Below are 23,127 nucleotides of genomic sequence, written 5' to 3'. Positions count from 1 at the left end.
CAGGCTGGAAACCGCCCCCGCCCCTCAGGCAAATCCCCCCGAGAGGCCGAGCCGGCGCCGGGTCTGCAGGAGGAAGCGGCCGGAGACAGTGCGATTTCACGCAGCCTCCGGGGCTCGGGTTCCCGAGCTGGGTACATGAGTTACGGGGCTTTGCGTCCCGGGGAAACTGAGGTGGCATGAACGCTAGGCTGAAAAACAACCTCCCACTCGAAAAAATAGAAATACTCACACTCCGAAAGAAAAAAAAAAAATCCCTCAAGTGATCCAACCGGCTAGGGGAGTTGAGTGATTTGGTTAATGGGCGAGGCCAGCTTTCTGGGGGCTGGGCTTCGGAGTGCTCTCCCTACGCGCGTTCACTACCTTTCCCCGGCCTGGGGACGTTTGGAATCTTGATCTCCTCTTAACCATCACCGGGGGAAATTGCTGGAGTGAGACCCCTCCTTGACCCTCTTGGCCAAGCTGTGGGCTGGCGGGGCACGCTTGGGCGGGTGTCTCGGGCCACAACCATTAGGACTCCAGCCTCGCACGGGAGGGGGCGCGGCCGTGACTCACCCCTTTCCCCCTTCACTCCCTCCCTCCCTCCCTTCCTCCCTCCCTCCCAGACAGACACCCTCCCCTGCCGTCCGGCTCCCGGACTCCGACTACGGCTCCGGTTGCAGTTTGCAGCCTCCGCTGCCGCCGCGGCCACCTATTCGCTGGCTGTTCAGGTGGCTGTCGCCTGGATGTCCTCCTAATCTTGGGGGCCCCGGGCCAGACTCGGCTGGGCTCCCTTCACCCTCCGCTGGAATCATGAGTGCGATTGGGACTCTGCAGGTGCTGGGCTTCCTTCTCAGCCTGGCCCGGGGTTCCGAGATGGGTAATTCTCAGGCAGGTAAGCCGCGCGGGAGCCCCAGCAGTCTGGAAGCTGGGGGCGCAATCTGAGCGCAAGCAGACCTTGGGCAAGGAGTTTGGGTTCTGACGCTTTGAACTGGGGGGTGCGATACAGGGTCTGCTCGGACCACCAAGGAGGGGATCATGTGCCTCAGTTCTTGGAGTGGGCTGGTCAGGGACTGCATTCCTGTATGCCTACCCTTCTTCCCAGGGCGTCGCTGACCCTCTAATTGGTTTTATTCTGATCTGGTTGGTGCCCAACAGTGGTTCACACTTGAGAGTCTTAGGAGGAGGGTGGGCAGGGACCCTTCTGTAAACGTAAGGAGCTTTGGCTTGAAAGGGTCTCCGTTTGCTCTCAGGTTCCCTGGCCCCCACCCCATCCCAGGTTTCAACAACCCCCAGTTTCGTTGTTTTGCCGACAGGGCGGGGCTATGCAAGGGTTGGAAGTTGTTGTTTTCTGATGTTGGAAAACAAGAATGGCACCTCCTCTTCCGTGAGTGGGGCTGTCCTGAGAAGGCTGAGATTAACCTGAGGGCCAAGTCCAGGTGACATCAGTGAGAGGTCTCACAGAGGCTGACTGCCTGCTTTCCCATAAGATAAACCGGTCCCCAACTTAACCAACTTCTCTTTATCAAGACCCAGGTCAATTCAATGAACATGTTGGGCATCTATTACATACTACACTATTTCCAGGTTATATACCCTAAGCTGGAGCTCTGGGGGAAAGGACAATCAGACCTCTTTCTCTCTCCAATCTAAGGCCACCTCTCCCACCTTCTGAACATTCTACTCTGTGAACTGGCTCCTAGACCCAACTTCTGCCCTTCCCCCATTCAGTGCCATCTGAGCCCGTTCCATGTCTCTGGGACTATGGACACCTGAAGAGCACTAGAGTTGGTATCATTAGAGTCCTGTTGATCTTGCCCCCTCCCCAGACCCCCAGATCTCAGTTTGGGGTTGGCACAGTCATTGCCCCTTCCCCAGAGTGGGAGTGGGAGAAACCACCTGTGCTTCCCCCACAGTTGCTGGGCCTAAATTTAGCCCCTGGGATCTTGAGATGTGAACACTCCCAGCTGGTGGAGGGGGTGGTCTGGAGACTGGAGTAGGAGGGGCCAGGGGAGTGACTGGATCACTGTCCCATCTCACTGTGCCCCCACCAACCCAAGAGTCCGGGATTCCTACTACCCTCCTCAAGAGGCAGGGAGCAGGCATGTTTAGTTCTCTATCCTTTATCTCCATTCTGAGCCTCTGGGCATCCGGCCCTGTCTCAAGCCTTGTATAGCCCCTTTGTCCCCTTGTGTGTGTGGCTGGGGCTTCTGAGGCTGGAGGTTCTTGGTCTGCACAGTCAATGCTCTCCACAGAGAAAGGTTCTGACTTTGAGCCTTTGCTCCTCTGTGAGTGTGGTCCATCCCACACCCACCCGCAGTTCTCGCTGCTTCCTGTGAACCCCAAGTTGCCTGGTTCCTCCTGGGTAGTTGTTTATACTCCCGTCCTACCCAGGCCCTTTGCCCCTGTTTGTGAAATGTGGACTTTACCCTCAGGGTGGCAGGTAACCGAGACAGACCTGTAGGGCCTTGCAAAGCACAAGACACAAAGTGTGCAAGGCATTGTGGGCAGGTGGGATGGACTGGCCACTTGTAAAACTTCCCAACTCGGGGCCCCAGGGGCAAACAATATATATTTCTGCACCAGAGTAACTGTGTGCCAGTATGCATGCACAGGTACACATCATTTCCCTATTCAGATATCTTAGCTCCTCCCCTATCTGAGGAGAAGGGTTGGCACCTTAACTTGGAAGAGGGGTGTCCTGCCGGGAAGGGGACAGGGGTGGGGCGCTTCCAGAAATGACTAACCTTCCCAGTCGTTTATTTCACCCCAAGGACCCTGGAGCTCCCAGATTTCTCTGGGAGAGTCTAGCTTGTTTATGCCTCCTTGCTGGAACTGGCCCACTCCTTCCATCATATGGAGAAAGGATAAGGAAGAGGATCTAGAAGAAGGGGTCAGACCAGACATGGATCTAACAGGAGAAGCTGAGGCCTCTGACTCGCTCTCTGCCTTCTGCCCCGCCTCAGGGAAGGGTGGTTAGAACAGGTGGTTGGTGGTGTACCCCTTACCCCCACCCTCCCCACGTGCTCTTACTGCGCCAGAGGAAAGATACTTAGAGCTCCAGGGAGGAAAGTGAAAGCCCAAGAACTGAAATGTACTGTACTGGCCTCTCTTCTGGGCTCTCTCCCCTGGAGTGTCTACTGGGGGGAACACTGCCATGTTAGCAGTCTCTTTAAAGAATCCTGGCAATGAAATTGGGAAGAAGGCTTGGGAGTGGAGGCTCTGTTCTGCTTCTCTCCAGACCTCTCTGTTTGGTGAAAAGTACTTCGGGACTGCAGAGGGATGCCTGCTGCCGGGGGAGCTGGAGCATGCTGGCTTAGGGGAAGGGAGTGAGAAGGGAAACCAGAGTTTAGGAGGGGGGAGGCCACCAGTTCCTTATCATCCAGCTTTAAAGACAAAGCTCCCATTGACCCCACCTCCCCACCCCACTACCAGGGTTTCTCCCTCCAGTGAGGTCACTTTTCTGAGCCCAAAGCTCCAGGGTGAGAGGGGGGTGCTGCTAAGGATGGGGTGTCTGAGGCAGGGTGGGGCAGCCCCCTCCTCCTGGATAGAATTGCTTCATTGTGGGCTGAACTGTGGCCCCAGGCACTGCCCCCACCCTCTGCCCCCATCCCACCCTCTGTAGACACAATAGGGGCTGTGTGCTAGCCCCAAAGAGATGTTTATTCCAGGGCCTAGAGAGAGGCAGGATGGGGGCAGAGAAGTAAGTGCCTCCGTTGAGGAGGAGAGGGTAAATGTTCCCTGCCTAAAGAGTGTCCTTTCCAGCGAGAGGGAAAGTCCAGCATGTCTTCCCTCTGTATTAACCCCTCAGTGCCCAAATCAGTGCCCAAAGGAGGCACAGTGGACACTCCCACTCCGGCGAGGAAAAGTTCACATTTCACCTTTCCAAATTGTGAAAAGCAAGGAGGCTCTTGGAGGCTGTGTGGGCAGGTTTAACTGTGGGCAACTGAGAGGCACTCATGGAAGGGACATCTAGCTTACCTATCTGTCTCGCCTCCACTTTCACAGTATGTCCTGGGACTCTAAACGGGCTGAGTGTGACCGGTGATGCTGACAACCAGTACCAGACCCTGTACAAACTCTATGAGAAGTGTGAGGTGGTCATGGGTAACCTGGAGATTGTGCTTACGGGACACAATGCTGATCTTTCCTTCCTGCAAGTGAGTGTCCCCGCTTGGTCTCTCCTACACTTCCCATAGAGAAGGCTTTTCCTTTCTGGGGACCATCTTTTGCTGCAGTTGGCATTCCTAAGACTTAGTAGTTCTTAAGGCTCAAACCTAGGGAAACAGTGACTGTAATGGGGGGTGGGGGTGGGGATGGGTGTCCTGGTCCTGTAACCAGGGTTATGTGAAAGCCGGCCACCAGAAAGGGACAGGGCAGGTGGCGTTCTGTCAATCAATAAGCTACCAGAGGACCCAGAGTCACCTGGAGAGGTGAGGAAGGGACTCCTCACCCTTCCTTCCATTATGACTCCGAGAAGAAATAGGAAATGTAGATCTGTCCTCATTTCTGTGGCTTGTTTTTGCTCACCCAAGTGGCACAGTATTGTGACAGCATGCTCCCTACAAATCAGGAAAGGAATTCAGAGCTGGGGTTATAGCTTAGTGGTCAGGTGCTTGCAGAACATACGTGAGGTCCTAGAATCAGTGTGCAGTATGGGGGTCGGGAGTGAAGAGAAAGGAAATTCAGGGAGGCTGGACACAGGGCTGGAGTCAGGGGGCAACTGTGGTATACTGGTAGAGAGCATTTACCAAACATTAAGGTCCTCATGTGATGGCGTATGCCTTTGATCCCAGCACTCGGGAGGCAGAGACAGGCAGATCTCTGTGAGTCTGTGACTAGCCTGGTTTACAGACAGCGAGAAACCAGGTCTCAAAAAAACCTAAATAAATAAATAAATAAATAGTTAAAGAGGCCAGGCAGTGGTGACACATGCCTTTAATCCCAGCATTTGGGAGGCAGAGGCAGGTGGATTTCTGAGTTCCAGGCCAGCCTGGTCTACAGAGTGAGTTCCAGGATAGCCAGAGCTACACAGAGAAACCCTGTCTCAAAAAAAAAAAAAAAAAAAAAAATAGTTACAGAGGCCTGAGACCCTGTTGTTTTTTTCATGTCTGTGGTCTGCTCTGTCACAGTGGATACGAGAAGTGACAGGCTATGTCCTGGTGGCCATGAATGAATTCTCTGTACTGCCCTTACCTAACCTCCGAGTGGTCCGGGGAACCCAGGTCTACGATGGGAAGTTCGCCATCTTTGTCATGTTGAACTACAACACCAACTCCAGCCATGCTCTGCGCCAGCTCCGGTTCACTCAGCTTACTGGTTAGTTTCTGATGATCCTTTCTGGTCTTGCCCCTGAGCCTTCTTGCCAACAGGTACCTCCTTGGTGATGACCCAAAACTGCTCACTCTAAGTTCATTTTCCTGGGTGCTCACTACCTTGGTGGTCTAAAAGTCCACTACTCTTTAAGCAGCAGAGGGTCCCAGGGAGAGCTGGGCCACCTGCTCCAGGTGATGGCGGGGTTGAACTGGGAATTGGATCTATTGATAACACTTCTTCCCTGGAATCTTACCTGTGTCCCAACCAGCTGAAGAATGTAGGGGTTAAACACAGTCTGGGCACTCTCTGCTCTCCCTGTCCCAGTTGCTTAGAAAACACTCAGGCCTAGGGGAGTGAATCAGGATGTCCTGCCCTCCCCCACTGGCTAAACCGGATCTACACAGGTGTCTGAAGAGGCTGGAGTTTCTTTGGCCTGACTCCTCCTCTTTTCTTGAAGCTTGAATCTGATTGGACCACCTAGAGCTGAGTGGTTTTTTTTGGATTGGTAGGAAGGTGTGGAAGGGGAGTTGTGCTGCAGTCTTCAGCCTGTCATCTCTCTTCCCACCACAGAGATTCTGTTAGGGGGCGTTTACATTGAGAAGAATGACAAACTTTGCCACATGGATACAATTGACTGGAGGGACATCGTGAGGGTTCCAGATGCTGAAATAGTGGTGAAGAACAACGGGGGGAACTGTAAGTGGATGTGATCGAGGCAGCTCACCTTGCCCCAGAAAACCCGAGCGATTCCTTTCACACTCCTACTGCATTCCCTCATCTGAACCCACCTTCCCCAGTCACCTCACATCCTTGACCCAAGAGCCTGCCAGCCAGGAGAGACTGGGTCAGTCTCCTGGAGCCCAAACCAGTGTATCAGGAAAAGAGGCAAAAGATGTCTTGGGTGTTAAGGAGGGAAGTCAGATCTTTGGATTAGCTCCCCTGTTGGTCTTGCCAATATAATATCTCCCAGCTGCCCTGAGCTAGTCTACTGCTCCTTTCCACTCAGGCACAGAATCAGCTTGTCTGGAAGGAACCAGGTTCCTGGGATGGCACTGGACTGAGATTGGCATCTGCCCCAGTCCCTCCTCTTCAGCTGCCCAGTGGGTAGTGTGGAGGAGTAGCTCCGCCCCTTGTTGTCAGGTTCATTTGAGCCCAGCCCTGCTCTCCAAGGGCAGGGAGGGACACAGCCCAGGGCTTCCTGGGATTGAGGTTCCTGTGTGCTGACATCATACCCTGTGGATTCGAGCAAACCTTTCTCACTCAGTTCTGATGGTCCTGTGTGTCCTCTCGCTTCCCAATCAGGTCCACCCTGTCACGAGGTCTGCAAGGGGCGATGCTGGGGGCCTGGACCAGAAGACTGCCAGATATGTGGGTTTGAATTTTCTTCTAAAAAGTTAGAGCTTACGCCGCCCCATACCCATTACCTATGCAGTCCTGCCTGTGTCTGTCCGAACGCTCGGAATGAGCGACGGTGGCCTCTGAATTTATCCCTGAACAACATGTGTTCTCTCTTTCCGTAGTGACCAAGACCATCTGTGCCCCTCAGTGTAACGGTCGCTGCTTCGGGCCCAATCCTAACCAGTGCTGCCACGATGAATGTGCAGGTGGCTGCTCTGGACCCCAGGACACAGATTGCTTTGTATGTAATGGTGTCATCAGCTTGTGCTCTGATACGAGGTTATGAGCTTTGGGGAGGAGAAGGGGGCTATAGAAAATATAAATTCTAGGAGTCTTTTACATTCCCAGGCCTGCCGACACTTCAATGACAGTGGGGCCTGTGTGCCCAGGTGTCCAGCGCCCCTTGTGTACAACAAGCTAACGTTCCAGCTTGAGCCCAACCCCCATATCAAGTATCAGTACGGAGGAGTCTGTGTTGCCAGTTGTCCCCGTAAGTGTCGGGGAGGCGGGGATGGGGGTGGGTGATGGACAACCATAGATTCCACACAAAAAAGTTGGGGATGCTAAAGGGATTAAGTTAGGTATTAATTGGGGGAACCTAGATGTGATTATGTGACCTCACCTAGTGAGTGACACATCTCTCTCAGTGCACCCTGCCCCCAGACTTCTGGGAGGGGTCACAACAAAGAGTGAAGAGGCCTGGAGCTGCACCTTGGTTGACAGTGCTTGCTTAGTAGTGTGCCTGAAACCCTAGGCTTGATAACTCCAATACTACATACACTGGGTGAAATAGTGTACTGGAATCCCAGCACTCTGAGGTAGAGACAGGAGGATCCAAGGTCATCCTTAGCTACATGAAGAGTTTGAGACCAATTGCTGCCCTTCCAAAGAATTCAGTTCTTAGCACCCATATACAGCCTATATGGCTATATATAATAGCCTATAATATAATAGCTAGTTCTAGGGGATCTCACACCTATTCTGGACTCCTTGAGTACCAGGCACAAATGTGATAGATAGATAGACAGACAGATAGATAGCAATATATACACATAAAATAAATAGTAAATATTTTTCTCTTTTAGATAAAAACCAATCTTTTTTAAAAATTTTATTTATTTTTATTTATTGTGTATTGGTGTTTTGTCTGCATGTATTATGCCTTTGTGAGGTTGTTAGACCTTGTGATAGGTCTGTGCTGTCATTTGGGTACTGGGGTTTGAACCTGGGTCCTCTGGAAGAGCAGTCAGTGCTCTTAACTGCTGAGCCATCACTCCAGCCCCTTAAATCTTTTTCATTTCTTTGTTTTAAAAAAAGGGCTTGAGGCCATCTTAAGAATAAAGAGACTGTCTAATCTGTAGGACATATCTAAGGAACCCTAGGTTATAGGTGGGACGAATCTCAGGGCAGAGTGGAAGGGGCAGGGGAGCAGAGGAGGGGTCTCCGTAGTTGGCTATTACTCACTTCTAATGGTGTTCTTCTCTTTCCTAGATAACTTTGTGGTGGATCAGACATTTTGTGTCAGGGCTTGTCCTGCTGACAAGATGGAAGTAGATAAGAATGGACTCAAGATGTGTGAGCCTTGCAGAGGGCTGTGCCCAAAAGGTAAAGTGGTGGGAGGTGAAGAGGCGGGAACTGGGGAGAACTTACACCCAGATTATTCTATGAGGTGACTCAGAACCCAGCACTGAGACTGTTCTGTGTTTGCAGCCTGTGAGGGGACGGGCTCTGGAAGCCGCTACCAGACCGTGGACTCTAGCAATATCGATGGGTTCGTGAACTGTACCAAGATCCTGGGCAACCTGGACTTCCTCATCACTGGCCTCAATGGGTTAGAGATTCTGCTTTTCCACCCGAAATCCACAGCCCTATCCACCACATGGTTCATTTCAATGGCTTAAATCTCCACATGCATGACTAGAAATGTAAATCACAGCTCAGGAGGCAGAGGCAGGTGGATCTCTGTGAGTTTGAAGCCAGGCTGGTCTACAGTGGGAGTTCCAGGACAGCTGGGGCTCCCTGTCTTGAGAAACAAAAACCAACCAAACCAATATAGAAATGTAAGTCAGGATGTCTTAGGGGGTATAAAGGGCCTGAGAGAATGTATGACTCCACTTTCCAGGTGGAGCTTGCTTCCCTCATGGACATCTCTAAGCAGCCCAGTCTTACCCTGAGAAGTGACAAGGTTCAGGGACAGTGTTTGTTACCTAAAGCTTTTAAGAAGTTCCTCCTTAAATTTAAATAAAAGGAGGCTGGAGAAACAGGTCAATGGTTAAGACCATGTACGGCTGGATACATTGTCACAGTCTGTGTCACAGTCTGTGACAATGTATCCAGCCACAGTATCTAGTCACAGTCTGTGACAATGTATCCAGCATCAGTGGGCACCTGCACATAACAAGGACTGAAAATAATAAAAACCATTGTGTATTTTGCATAATTTTTTACTTTTTAAAAATTTTATGTACCTGCCTACATACACATGTCTCTGCAACATGTGTTTACCTGGCACCCACAGAAATCTGAAGAGGCTGTTGAATCTCCTGGAACTAAAGTTACAGATGGATGAGTCAAACCCTAGCCCTCTGCAAGAGCAGCCAGTGTTCTTAGCTGATGAGACATCTTTCCAGATCCTCTTTTAATTTTTTTCTAGTTTTGTTTGTTTGTGTATGTAGACTTGAATGTATATATATGTATGTATGTATGTATGTGTGTATGTAGACCTGTGTGTGTGTGTGCATGTGTGCGTGAATGCGTGCATGTATGGGCATGCATGTACCACAGCGAGTATGGGATTCAGAAGTCAGTTTTTGGAAGTCTGGTTTTTACTTGTACCCTGTGGAGCCTGGGATTAAACCCAGATCCTCAGGCTCTGCTGAATCAACTCTGTCTGCTGAACCAGCTCTTTTGTTTTGTTTTGTTTTTGTTTTGTTTTTTCGAGACAGGGTTTCTCTGTATAGCCCTGACTGTCCTGGAACTCACTCTGTAGACCAGGCTGGCCTCGAACTCAGAAATCCACCTGCCTCTGCCTCCCGAGTGCTAGGATTAAAGGCCACCATGCCTGATTTCTGCTGAACCATCTTGCTGACCACCTCTTTTAATTTTTTTATGTAGATATAACTTTAGAGTAGCGCTTAAATTGTAAAAATGACATTCTCCATACACACTTTACCCAGATTCCCCTATTATTAGCATAATATAAATGCTTTTATTTAATTTTTATTTATTTTTGTTGTTGTTCTTCTTCATAATGAGGTTTCTCTGTAGCCCTGGCTGACTTGGAGCTTGCTCTGTAGTCCAGGCTGGCCTCAAACTCAGAAATCCACCTGCCTCTGCCTCCCGAGTGCTAGGATTAAAGGCCACCATGCCTGATTTCTGCTGAACCATCTTGCTGACCACCTCTTTTAATTTTTTTATGTAGATATAACTTTAGAGTAGCGCTTAAATTGTAAAAATGACATTCTCCATACACACTTTACCCAGATTCCCCTATTATTAGCATAATATAAATGCTTTTATTTAATTTTTATTTATTTTTGTTGTTGTTCTTCTTCATAATGAGGTTTCTCTGTAGCCCTGGCTGACTTGGAGCTTGCTCTGTAGTCCAGGCTGGCCTCAAACTCAGAAATCCACCTGCCTCTGCCTCCCGAGTGCTGGAATTACAGCCAAGTGCTGCTGTGCCCAGATACATTGTTTGTTTGTTGTTTGTTTTCATCATCTCTCATTTTTCCTTTTTATACACACACCCCTTATCTCTGTTTTCATTTTTTTAATTAAATAATATCTTCACATGTAGCCCAGGCTAGCCTTGGTCTTGCCACTCTTGCTTGGCCTTTCAAGTATTAGTGCTGGGATCACAGGTGTGCACTATCACCTCTGCCCTACTTTGTTTTATGTACAGGGATGGCTTGTCTGCATATATGTCTGTGTACCATGTGCATGTCTGGTGCCTGAGACAAAAAAGGGTGTCCCAGTCTTTGAAGCTGGAGCTGCAGACAGTTGTGAGCCACCGTGGGGGGTTGTCAGGCTTGCATGGCAAGCAACGACACTGGCTGTGTCGGCTTTTGAGTATTCCTTTTCTTTTTGGTATAAGATGATCTGGGCCTCTGTGTATTTGTTTCCCCCACCACCAGCATTTCTCCAAGGAGTTCTGTTTTCTTTAGGTGAAGACAGACTCAGGAGAAGAGGCTGTGTTCTATAGTAAAGCAGCTGGCTTAGCATGCACAAGGCCCTGGATTTGATCCCTAGCACTGGGGAAAACATTGATATCTAGAAACCGTGTTTCGAGGTGTGGTGTGTTATTACCACTGAGTCATATCTCTCCTTTATTGACAAGTTTTTACTGTTCCCTTAGTGACCCCTGGCACAAGATCCCTGCACTGGACCCGGAAAAGCTCAATGTTTTCAGGACAGTCCGGGAGATTACAGGTGAGGGAAGAGGACAGGCTTTCCTGCTGGAAGGAGCAGGTGGCACACACAGGCACACCTTACAGTTAAACCACTTAAGAAAAGTCACACTTGTGGGGCTTGAAAGATAGCTCAGTGGTTAAGAGTTCTGTCTGCTCTTCCAGAGGTCCTGAGTTCAATTCCCAGCAACCACATGGTGGGTCACAACTGTGTATAATGGAACCTGATGTCCTCTTCTGGCATGTAGGCATACATGCAGGTAGAGCACTCATATGTATAAAATAGATAAAAACTTAAAAAAAAAAAAAGGAAAGAAAAAAGAAAAGTCTCATTCCAGAGCACAGTGAGGCAGGTTACTTGAGAACCTGATGTAGCGGGGAAAGACTCTCTGCTTATACACCTCTCCCCAAACCCTCAGGCTACCTAAACATCCAGTCCTGGCCCCCTCACATGCACAACTTCAGTGTTTTTTCCAATCTGACGACCATCGGGGGCAGAAGCCTCTACAAGTGAGTACCGGGCTTGGTGGTGGTGGTAGCATCCCTAGCCAGTGAGGTAAGCCTCTTGTTATGATATACAGGGTATTTCTCAACCAACAGGCCCTAAAAGTCTGCTAGCATGGGAGGCAGTGTGTGTGTGGGGGGGGGGGGGGGTGGGCAAAGTCAGAGTAATCCCAAATGTGGTTAATTCCAACACGGACAGGAGGATCACCAGTTAGGGCTAGGTAGAGAGTTCTGGACCTGCCTCAACAATACACCAACACCTGTTTCAAAAAACCAACCTGCCATAAGCGGCAATTCCCTCTCCATGGGTCTAACTTAACCTGGAACAGATTTGTTGTGTGAAAGACCCTCCCACCCCCACCCCCGTATGTTTAATTAACCCTTTGTGGTTTGTCTTTTAATTCTGACTCCTTATTCCAGCCGGGGCTTCTCCTTGTTGATCATGAAGAACTTGAATGTCACGTCTCTGGGCTTCCGGTCCCTGAAGGAAATTAGTGCTGGGCGTGTCTACATAAGTGCCAATCAGCAACTTTGTTACCACCACTCTCTGAACTGGACCAGACTGCTGAGGGGGCCCGCAGAGGAGAGACTTGACATCAAGTACAACCGGCCTCTGGGAGAATGCGGTGAGAGGAAGGGGAGGGAGGACAGGGGTCCAGGCAGTGAGAGGATCTGGAAAGTAGGAGTAGGAATGAGGGTGGAGGCTATAAGGAAGAAGCATTCAGAAGGCTTCCTGGGCACCCTCAGAGCCTTCCTAATGTGTCTGTTCTTTTCCAGTGGCAGAGGGCAAAGTGTGTGATCCACTGTGCTCCTCTGGGGGATGCTGGGGCCCAGGCCCTGGTCAGTGCTTGTCTTGTCGAAACTACAGCCGGGAAGGTGTCTGTGTGACTCACTGCAATGTTCTGCAAGGGTACGGTGGGGAGAAGGCCACGAGGGTGGGAGTGAGGCCCGAGGATGGGTAGAGCAGTTCAGGTTATTTATTTAATGCGTGTGAGTACACTGTAGCTGTCTTCAGGCACACCAGAGAAGGGCATCGGATCCCCTGACAAATGGTTGTGAGCCACCATGTGGTTGCTGGGAATTGAACTCAGGACCTCTGGAAAAGCAGTTGGTGTTAAGTGCTGAGCCACCTCTCCAGCCCTTTCTTTCTCCCTTTCCCTCCCTCTCCCTCTTTATTTCCCTCCCCTCCTTCTCCTACCCCTCCCTCCAGCCTACTCACCTTGTAATCCTTTTGCCTTAACCTTTTAAATGCTAGGATTACAGCTATGAGCCACCATATCTGGCTTGCCTATGTCTTTTACATGTGCATGTGCCTTTGAGAGAGCAACAGAGAGACAGAGACAGACAGACAGACAGACAGGATCATGTGGTCCTAACCTAGAGCTTGATATGTATACCAGACAGGACTCAAGGAGTTCTTCCTGCTTCTGCCTCCTGAGTGCTGAGATTAAAGGTGTGTGCCACCATACCTGGCCCTCGCTTGCTTTCTTGTTTGCTGGCTTGCCTGCTTGCTTTTGTTTTTAAATAGAACTCAGGGACATCTTTCTTCCTTAGCCTCTAGAGTACTGGGACTACAGATGTAAGCCACCGCACCTGACTTTGTAGACAGCTTCCTGCTGGTGTCTTGGTGGGCATGAAGTAGAAGGTCTTTGTTGCAGGTTAAGGGGATAAAGGGCAGAAGTGATTCCTCCCTGTGTCCCCCATTACAGGGAACCCCGAGAGTTTGTTCATGAGGCTCATTGCTTCTCCTGCCATCCAGAATGCCAGCCCATGGAGGGCACCAGCACGTGCAATGGCTCGGTATAGTTGCAGCTCTGGGATCTGTAAGGGAGATAGGGAAATGACCAAATTTCCAGGTCAGCCCAGAGGAGTCAGATAGCCCCGGAGTTTGTACATGGAGGATGCTGAGGGATTGGGGCTGACCCTTACTGGGAGGACTGGAATTAACCCTGACATCTCATTCTCAAAGATCTTCCTCTTTCTACTCAGGGCTCCGACGCTTGTGCTCGATGCGCCCATTTTCGTGATGGGCCCCACTGTGTGAACAGCTGCCCCCATGGAATCCTAGGTGCCAAAGGTCCAATCTACAAATATCCAGATGCTCAGAATGAGTGCCGGCCCTGCCACGAGAACTGCACCCAAGGGTCAGTGACGGGATGAAAGAGAGGAGAGGCGAGGGAGAGGTTGGGAACCCAGATTCAGGGTGTGGAGCAGCAAGAAGACAGGTTGACGACTTAAGACTCACGTCCAGCTATAAAGGACGGGAGGCAGGGAAACTCAGCACGGGAGTACACCATACTTAGGAGAAGCTGGGATAGCATTAGCACAGGAGTTTTGTTCAGGAGAGGCTCACTAGTGAGCCAGATATGGAGGCTGAAACTATCAGGAAGGATAGAAGGGCGGAGTCCCCTCTGGTTTGAGGCTTCAGGATGAGATGCCACAGTAGGTTCGTTCTCAAACAAGCTTTTATATATGGAGGTTCTTAGACTTCAGTCTCTTTCTTTTTTTTTTTAATTTATTTATTATTATATCTAAGTACACTGTAGCTGTCTTCAGATGCACCAGAAGAGGGCGTCAGATCTCATTACGGGTGGTTGTGAGCCACCATGTGGTTGCTGGGATTTGAACTCAGGACCTTCAGAAGAGCAGTCGGTGCTCTTAACCACTGGGCCATCTCTCCAGCCCAACTTGAGTCTCTATTGCCTTTAAAACTTTTTTCTTCTAATCACTTTTCTTTATTGTGAATGTGGGAACTGTGTGTGCATGCATGCACGCGTGCTATGGTGTGTATGTGGAGATCAAATGACAGCTTGTGGAAGTTCATTCTCTCCTTCCCTTACACGGTTCCCAGGGATCAAACTCAGGCTTGGCTGCAAGTATATTCACCTGCTAAGCCGTCTTGTTGGCCCAATCCTCTGTTGTCTACTTACTGTCTAAGAAGGTGATTTTCTTTTCTAGGTGTAAGGGACCAGAACTACAAGACTGTTTAGGCCAAGCAGAGGTATTGATGAGGTAAGATCGGCTTGGAGAGTGTTGGGTTCAGGAATGTTTGGGAGAAAGGTCGGGGAAAGAGCGATGTTATTTGTTCTGCCTTTTAAATTATATTTAAGTCTCTGCACCACTTGCTTGCCTGGTCCCTTTGGAGGCCAGAAGAGGGCATGAGATATCTTGGAACTGGAGTTATGAATCTATGAGCCATTATATACGTGTTGGGAATTGAACATGGGTCCTCCACAAGAACAGCCAGTGCTCTTAAGCACTGAGTCTCTCTCCAGTGGCCCACTCTGCCCTTTGAAGTTTTCATTTTTAGCCTGGTGGTGGTGGTGCACACCTTTGAACTCAGTCCTCAGGAGACAGAGGCAGGCAGATCTCTGAGTTCAAGGAACAATCAGGGCTACAAAGAGAAACCCCTGTCTTGAAAAAAAAAAACCATAAAAAATTATTTTTTACATTTTTGTTTATTTTGGTTTTGTAACATGGTGTCTCTATATAGTCCTGCCTGGCATGAAACTTGCCGTGTATGCCAGGGTGTCTGATAACTCACAGACATCCTCCTGCTTCTGTGTCCCAAATACCAGGATTAAAGGCATGTAGCACTATGCCTACCTTTAAAAAGTTATCTGTTTTACTTTATATGTATGAATTGATGAATGTTTGTATGTGCACTATGTGTGCCCGTGCTCAGGGAGACCAGCAGAGGGCACTGTGTTCCCTAGGATCTAGAGTTAGGATAGTTCTGAGCCACCATGTGGGTTCAGGGAACCAAACCTGGATCCTCTTTAGGAGCTCTGAACTGCTGAACCATATCTTCAGCCCCACCCCACCCCACCCCCTTACTTTAAATAATATTTGTTATTTATTCTTTTGAAATGTAATACAGTTATGTGATATCTTTTGATCATATCAATCCACCTTTATCTCCTTCCAGATTACCCTCATGCTCTTTCCCTTCCTAATTTCCTGTCCTCCTTTTCATTGTTGTTATTAATAACACCCTGGGTCCATTTAGTGTCACCGGTATGCACGTGGGTATGGGACTGTCCACTGGAGCCATTCTTACCTTTTATATATATATAGTCCACCATCCCTGGACTCAAGAGTCCTGGCTTCTCGAATTCTCTTCCTAGATTAACTTACACTGGCTTAAAAGGGGGCAAGCCCTGTATCTGGGTTGATTCCTTCAGTGCTCGTGGGCATTAATAGAGATGAATGCTAACTCACATATACACCAAATAAATGACCTTTGTGAAGCCACTGTAAACCCAGGATGCTGGCCTTTTCTGTATCCTACAGCAAACCACACCTGGTCATAGCGGTGACAGTAGGACTGGCTGTGATCTTCCTGATTCTGGGATGCTCTTTTCTCTATTGGCGTGGACGCAGGATTCAGAATAAAAGGGCTATGAGACGCTACTTGGAGCGGGGTGAGGTGAGTATTTATCTAGCTTAACTTTGGGAGACATCCTTTACAATCTGCTCCCAGAGAAAATCGATGAGCCTTAGTTCTCTTTCTCAGGAAATATGGTCACTCTCTTTAAGGGGATGGTATAGAGCTATGGATACAGCTCAGAATGCTTGCCTAACATGGACAAGGACCCAGGTTCAGTCCTAGCAAAAGGGATGTACAGTGCACATATGTGTACACTCCAGTCCAAGAAGTGGGAAGATGTTCATCTTGTTTTTACCTTTTGCCACAATGCTGAAGAAACTGCTTTCCTTCTCTGTGGCTCAGTTTATGTATCTTAGATACAATAACATTCATCCTTCCAAGGTGATGGGTATAGTGGTATGTGCAAGTTTAAAAAGCTTGAAAGCTTAAGCGTTTTGGTCCAGGGCAGTAATTCTGACACTCAGCCAAGGCAGGAAAGATTTCCCTGAGTTCAAGACAAGTCTGATCTACACAGCAAGTCCTCATCTTAGAGGACAGAGGGATAGAAAACCAGAACCAACCTTGTATGAAAAGTCTTCGAGGTGGGGGTACCACCATATCTCCTCGGCTCCCTCCTCCTACTCAAAGGGAAACCCATCCTCTTGACCCTTCTCATCAGCACAGCTTCCTCAATCCTACAGTTCCTGAAGGGTCTATTGTTCCTCAGTGAAATTATGAAGCTTCCCAAGACTAAGGGCTTCTCTTCTTACCCTGGGCTCTGAGCTCTGCTGCCCTTGGTGCAGAGGCAATAGGGGGGACTAGGCTTGTGGGAGTGGGCTTTTACGAATAACTCCTTCCTATCTACCCCTCAGAGCATCGAGCCTCTGGACCCAAGCGAGAAGGCAAACAAAGTCTTGGCTAGAATCTTCAAAGAGACAGAGCTGAGGAAACTTAAGGTGCTTGGCTCTGGTGTCTTTGGAACTGTACACAAGGTGAGTGACTCCTGGGAAGTCTAGAGAAGTGGGAACAAGATGCCAGGGAAAATGGGAGAAAGATTTTGGCAGAAGACTGTCTGAAAAGAGTGATTTTTTTTTTAAACCTCCCCCCCCTCCATCCATCCACCCCAAACTTTCCAGGGGATTTGGATTCCCGAGGGTGAATCCATCAAGATTCCAGTCTGCATTAAAGTCATCGAGGACAAGAGTGGGCGGCAGAGTTTTCAGGCTGTGACTGATGTAAGTTAAAGAAGGGACTTCATCTGTAATCTTCAGACTCCAATTAAGTGGATGCCATAATGAGAGAGGCAGTGTTGGCTCCGGGCATGTAGGCATATGATCTTGTGTTGGCAAATAGTGTTTTAGATCCATCTTAGGCATGAGTGTTAGGGGACCTCTGGATTGGGTGTGCTTTTGTGGAGTGTATGCAAACCCGTTACTTCCTGGCTAACACCTCTTATATTTTGCAGCACATGCTGGCCGTCGGCAGCCTGGACCATGCCCACATTGTACGGCTGCTGGGACTGTGCCCAGGGTCATCTCTGCAGCTTGTCACTCAGTACTTGCCTCTGGGCTCTCTCCTTGATCACGTAAGACAGCACCGTGAGACACTGGGACCACAACTGCTGCTCAACTGGGGAGTACAAATTGCCAAGGTGAGGGGAGTCAGGGGGGGCCTTTGATAGCAACAGCTTAGCTGGGGAAGGTCGGTGTCGAGGTAGGAGGATTAAGGGTTTGAGGTCATGAGTGCTGTCTTCAGGGTGTGGCCAGCTGCTATTGCTCAGTGGCCGACTTCCCCAACCCTGAGACCACCTCCTCCTCTAGGGTATGTATTACCTGGAGGAACACAGCATGGTGCATAGGGACCTCGCGCTCAGGAATGTGATGCTCAAGTCACCGAGTCAGGTCCAGGTGGCAGATTTTGGTGTGGCTGACCTGCTGCCGCCAGATGACAAGCAGTTACTACACAGTGAGGCCAAGGTGAGGTGACAAGGGCTGGAGTGGTCGGGTGGCGTGATCGTGGAATACAGAGCAGTCAAGGGGCTCTTTCGGAGATAAGTAAATGAGTCCTGGAGATTCAAGGAGAGGGAGCTGAGAATGACAGAAAATTTAAGTTTGGGGGATCAGGGGGGGAATGGGTGATAGAGAACTTGGAATTTTAAGAAAATAGGTGAAAATTAATGGGTAGCACCTTCATCTTTAATCTTCAGACGCCAATTAAATGGATGGCCCTTGAGAGTATCCACTTTGGGAAATACACACACCAGAGTGATGTCTGGAGTTACGGTAAGCACCCCTATGTCATCACCAGCTCAGGTCCCCCTTTTGTGTCTCCTCTTAAGAACTATATGCCAGCCGGGCGGTGGTGGCGCACGCCTTTAATCCCAGCACTTGGGAGGCAGAGGCAGGTGGATTTCTGAGTTCGAGGCCAGCCTGGTCTACAAAGTGAGTTCCAGGACAGCCAGGACTATACAGAGAAACCCTATCTCGGAAAAAACAAAAAAACTATATGCCCTTACAATCCTTGTATTAAAGGGAGGCCAAACCCTCCCTTTCCTTTGTGCCTGTATCTATTTTTCATAATTATTACTTAATTTCTTCCTGTATCAGGTGTAACCGTTTGGGAGTTGATGACCTTCGGGGCAGAGCCCTACGCAGGGCTACGACTGGCTGAAATACCAGACCTACTGGAGAAGGGAGAGCGGTTAGCACAACCCCAGATCTGCACCATTGACGTCTACATGGTCATGGTCAAGTGTGAGTTGTCTTCTGACCCTAGCCTTTTCTAACTGACTCCCTCCTTTCTCTTCCACGGCTCTGTTCTCTCCCCTGGCTCAACCTCCTACATCTCTCCCCAGGTTGGATGATTGATGAGAACATTCGCCCAACCTTTAAAGAACTGGCCAATGAGTTTACCAGGATGGCCCGGGACCCACCAAGGTATCTGGTCATCAAGGTGAGTAAGGGCTAGAGGGTGTCAGAGTCATTTAGGGAAAGGACGTAGTGAGAACTAGAGAACTAGAACCCACCTTAATGGATTTCTACTCCTGTAGAGAGCGAGTGGGCCTGGAATACCTCCTGCGGCAGAGCCCTCTGCTCTGAGCACCAAAGAGTTGCAGGATGCAGAGCTGGAGCCAGACCTGGACCTCGACCTAGACGTGGAGGTAGAAGAGGAGGGCCTGGCGACCACACTGGGTTCTGCCCTCAGCTTGCCTACAGGAACGCTTACCCGGCCACGTGGGGTAAGATATCTTCTAACCGCACAAGATTCTGCTATGTGGACACACCACACACCACACACACACATACACACACACACACACACACACACACACACACACACCCCGTGAGCACTAAGAATCACCACTCATCAGTCTGCACACTAAGAATAGATTTCTTCCTTCATTTTAACACTTTCCTTTCCTTTCCCATCCTAGAGCCAGAGTCTTTTAAGTCCTTCATCTGGATACATGCCCATGAACCAGAGCAACCTCGGGGAGGCTTGTCTGGTAAGATGTGCTGGCGCTCGCTCCAGCCCAAAGGTTTATTATTATATCTAAGTCCACTGTAGCTGTCTTCAGACACACCAGAAGAGGGCGTCAGATCTCATTACAGGTGGTTGTGAGCCACCATGTGATTGCTGGGATTTGAACTCAGGACCTCTGGAAGAGCAGTCAGTGCTCTTAACTGCTAAGCCATCTCTTCAGCCCCTCCTCTTACTCCTTATACTCTCTCTCTCCATTCTCCTCCCTGCTCTCTCTCCTCTACTACTCTACTCCTCTTCTCTCTCTCTCTCTCTCTCTGCCTTTCTCTGCCTCTACTCCCTCAACTTTCCTCCCCATGCCCTGAATAAACTCCATTCTGCACTAAAAAAAAAAAAAAAAGAAAAAAAGAAAAGAAGAGAAAAAGAAATATGGAGACGTGTCAAATCTTTAAGGTTTAATCAGCATCCTGCAACAGAGAAGGCCCTTCCCGAGCAACTGAGCCTCCCTCTGAGTCTGTATATTTATACAGTCTGCATAATCCTTGTATTGCTTCCTGTGACTTTTCCACCGTAGGATTCTGCGGCTTTGGGGGGTCGCGAACAGTTCTCCCGTCCCATCTCTCTGCACCCGATCCCACGGGGGCGTCTAACGTCAGAGTCATCAGAGGGCCATGTGACGGGCTCTGAGGCTGAACTCCAAGAGAGAGTATCAGTGTGTAGGAGCCGAAGCCGGAGCCGGAGCCCACGGCCACGTGGGGACAGTGCCTACCATTCGCAGCGACACAGCCTGCTTACTCCCGTCACCCCGCTCTCCCCACCAGGGTTAGAGGAAGAGGATGGCAATGGTTATGTCATGCCAGATACGCACCTCAGAGGTACCTGTCACTTCCAGGGTTACCCTCAAATCTTCTAATTTTTTTTTTTTAATCTTCTCTGATAACTTGCTCACTCCCATTCCTTCTGGTTATTTCTATTAAGTTCTATATATACTTAAGAGTTTCTCTCAACCCTAGGCACATCCTCTTCCCGGGAAGGCACCCTTTCGTCAGTAGGTCTCAGTTCTGTGCTGGGTACCGAAGAGGAAGATGAGGATGAGGAGTATGAATACATGAACCGGAAGAGGAGGGGTAGCCCGGCTCGGCCCCCCAGGCCTGGTTCCCTGGAAGAGCTGGGCTATGAGTACATGGATGTGGGTTCAGACCTCAGTGCTTCTCTGGGCAGTACGCAGAGTTGCCCACTTCATCCCATGGCCATCGTGCCCTCTGCTGGCACGACTCCAGATGAGGACTATGAATACATGAACCGCAGGCGTGGTGCAGGCGGTTCCGGAGGGGATTACGCAGCTATGGGGGCCTGCCCAGCAGCTGAACAAGGGTATGAGGAGATGCGAGCTTTCCAGGGGCCTGGACATCAAGCCCCCCATGTTCGTTATGCCCGCCTCAAAACTCTGCGTAGTTTAGAAGCCACTGACTCCGCCTTTGACAACCCCGATTACTGGCATAGCAGGCTTTTCCCTAAGGCTAACGCCCAGAGAATTTAACCTCGGCTCCTTGAGACTCTTGGGGAACATTTGATGGCAGCTAGTGCCTCTTTGAGGGTAGCCCTTCCTCACCCCTCTCTCTGCGGTCCCACCTCCATTTCTCCAACAATGCCATCTAGTTCTTGGAGATTTGTCAACATATCCTCACAAACTTTTTGCGATACATAGCCGGCTGTGCACTCTCTTCTCTTCCCAAGCTTAGGAAAGAGAAGTTTCCCTGTGTAACTCCCTCCCCAATCCCGTTCCTCAGGGAGACTCCCTGGAGATATGAAGGATTACTCTCCAGACCCTTTCTCTCAGGCTCTTACTCATTGGGATTAGACTCTTAAACTTTGCCTTTCTTCCCCATCAGACTCTAAAGAAGGGGAGATGAAAGAGAAAAGTAAGACTTTTGTTTATGAGACTTTTAATCCCAGAGGAAGATTGAGAAGCTCAGAGCTTTGAGGAGTGAAGTTAGGAGTAGGTACCAGTGACTACGAACTGAACATGTACTGTGAGCCAGGCATCCTCACACTGAGCCCCGCCTACATTGTCTCAGTTATAATCTTTCCAGTTTTGTGAGGTAGAACTGATCCTGTTTCACCAATATGGAATCTTTCTGAGTGTTCCAAGATAGCCAACAGGTCCCGGAATCTTTGAATAGTACTGAATCCAGTAGGATTTTTTTTTCTTTTAATATTTTTAATATTTTTTTAAATATTCAGTATACAAAACTGAATTCTATGATTATTGACTTTTCCATCTTAACTAAGAACTTATTGTTCTTTTTAGTTTGAGATGTCACAGCAGAGGTTGTACTGATTTTTCTATTTTTCTAATTTAATGGATTTGTTACTATAGACATTACAACACCACCCCTCCCCCCACGTGAAGTCAAGAACTTCCACCTTTTCTCAAACAAAAAAACATTTCTTTGACACGTTTGAATTAATAGCATGACTTGCCCTTTGGGCCCATTTTTAGGTAAAATGAGGGTCTTTGAGCACAAGTACTATGATATCTGTCAGTCAATCTAATAACCAGGCAGGTAATAAAGTTGGCTCAAGAGCAAATAGGTTATTCAGTGTGGGTGCACCAGGCAGAGATGATTCATCTACCAAGTGGAACAGGAGAGGCCGGCTGTGATTTCATCGTGCTACTCAGAATGGGTACTATGTAAACTGTAGGGATTATTTATTTCAGGAACTCGTCACTCAGCATGTTCAGATGACAGTTGGTCACAGGTTACTAAAACTGTGGACAGCAAAACCTCAGAAAATGGGGGATTGAGCCTTGAAGAAGCAAAGCCACAAGTCCAGGATTCGAAATCCTCCCAATTCCTATGCCTGTGATTTTACTATAAAGTGTGTGTAAAACCGGGTCTGGCGACTGGCCTGCAACTGTGTAGCCCAGGAGGGCCTTGAACTCCACACACAGCAATCCCATCTTCACCTCTCAAAGGCTTTGGCTACATGTGTGAGCTACCAGACTCCGTTTGTTGGTGCACTGAATCAAGCAAATGCCGCCAGCCCAGCCACGTTTTCCTCCGGCACCCAGGCCTCTCATCTCAGGAAGGAGTGGAGATGACACAGGACAAGTAACTAGACATTTTTGTGTAAGCTGTAGGCCATTGTTGCAGATACACACTCATTACAAGCCAATTCGCAAAGGTTCCAAGACTCCTATTTTGTGAGCTCTTCTCAACCAATAATGATAAACTTCTGGTGGGATAGAAAGAGGATCCATCTTCAGACCTCAAGTCTTCCTGGATGGGAACTGGGGGGAATGTCTTCTTGTACCATTAAAGATTTTGTTTTGTTTTGTTTTTATACGTGTCTAAATAAAAATGTCAGAGTTTTTTTTGTTGTTTGTTTTTGTGGATTCCTGTCAAGTGAAAAGTGCACATGACCATCCCTTTTCTTTGCTTCTTAACAATGGGTGGCTTTCTCTGCTTCTGACATTCTGTCACAAGTAATGTAACCAAGCTTGATTTGTTCTAAGATTTTAATTACGGGTATGTGAGAGAGTGGGAGTTTGGGAATGATGTTATGTGCACGTGAGTGCAATGCCCACAGAGGGCAACTACACAGTGCTAAGAGTTACAGGTGACTGTAATGTGCTTGGCATGTGCTGGGAACTCCCTTCCCTCTGCAAGGATA

At 49.0% G+C, this 23,127-nt stretch overlaps 1 protein-coding gene across 1 annotated transcript; it reads left to right on the top strand.

Annotated features, from left to right (window-relative positions):
* The first annotated feature begins 393 nt into the window (after nt 1-393).
* Erbb3 (erb-b2 receptor tyrosine kinase 3) lies at nt 394-22,827 on the top strand. Its single transcript, XM_085843285.1, has 29 exons — nt 394-428; nt 603-871; nt 3,985-4,136; nt 5,109-5,295; nt 5,863-5,988; nt 6,595-6,660; nt 6,813-6,931; nt 7,039-7,180; nt 8,182-8,295; nt 8,401-8,521; nt 11,045-11,118; nt 11,516-11,606; nt 12,021-12,226; nt 12,378-12,510; nt 13,310-13,400; nt 13,590-13,744; nt 14,559-14,612; nt 15,894-16,029; nt 16,842-16,961; nt 17,106-17,204; nt 17,435-17,620; nt 17,790-17,945; nt 18,176-18,251; nt 18,576-18,722; nt 18,824-18,921; nt 19,019-19,207; nt 19,403-19,474; nt 20,024-20,324; nt 20,463-22,827. Exons 2-29 carry the CDS (start codon nt 790-792, stop codon nt 20,987-20,989), a joined length of 4,020 nt encoding a protein of 1,339 aa, XP_085699411.1. The 5' UTR covers nt 394-428; nt 603-789; the 3' UTR covers nt 20,990-22,827.
* Nucleotides 22,828-23,127: the final 300 nt, after the last annotated feature.

This window comes from Mus caroli, unplaced genomic scaffold (genome assembly GCF_978045245.1).
Source record: "Mus caroli unplaced genomic scaffold, Mus_caroli_1 scaffold_9, whole genome shotgun sequence".
Lineage (NCBI taxonomy): Eukaryota > Metazoa > Chordata > Mammalia > Rodentia > Muridae > Mus > Mus caroli.
This window is presented reverse-complemented; position numbering and strand designations above follow the sequence as displayed.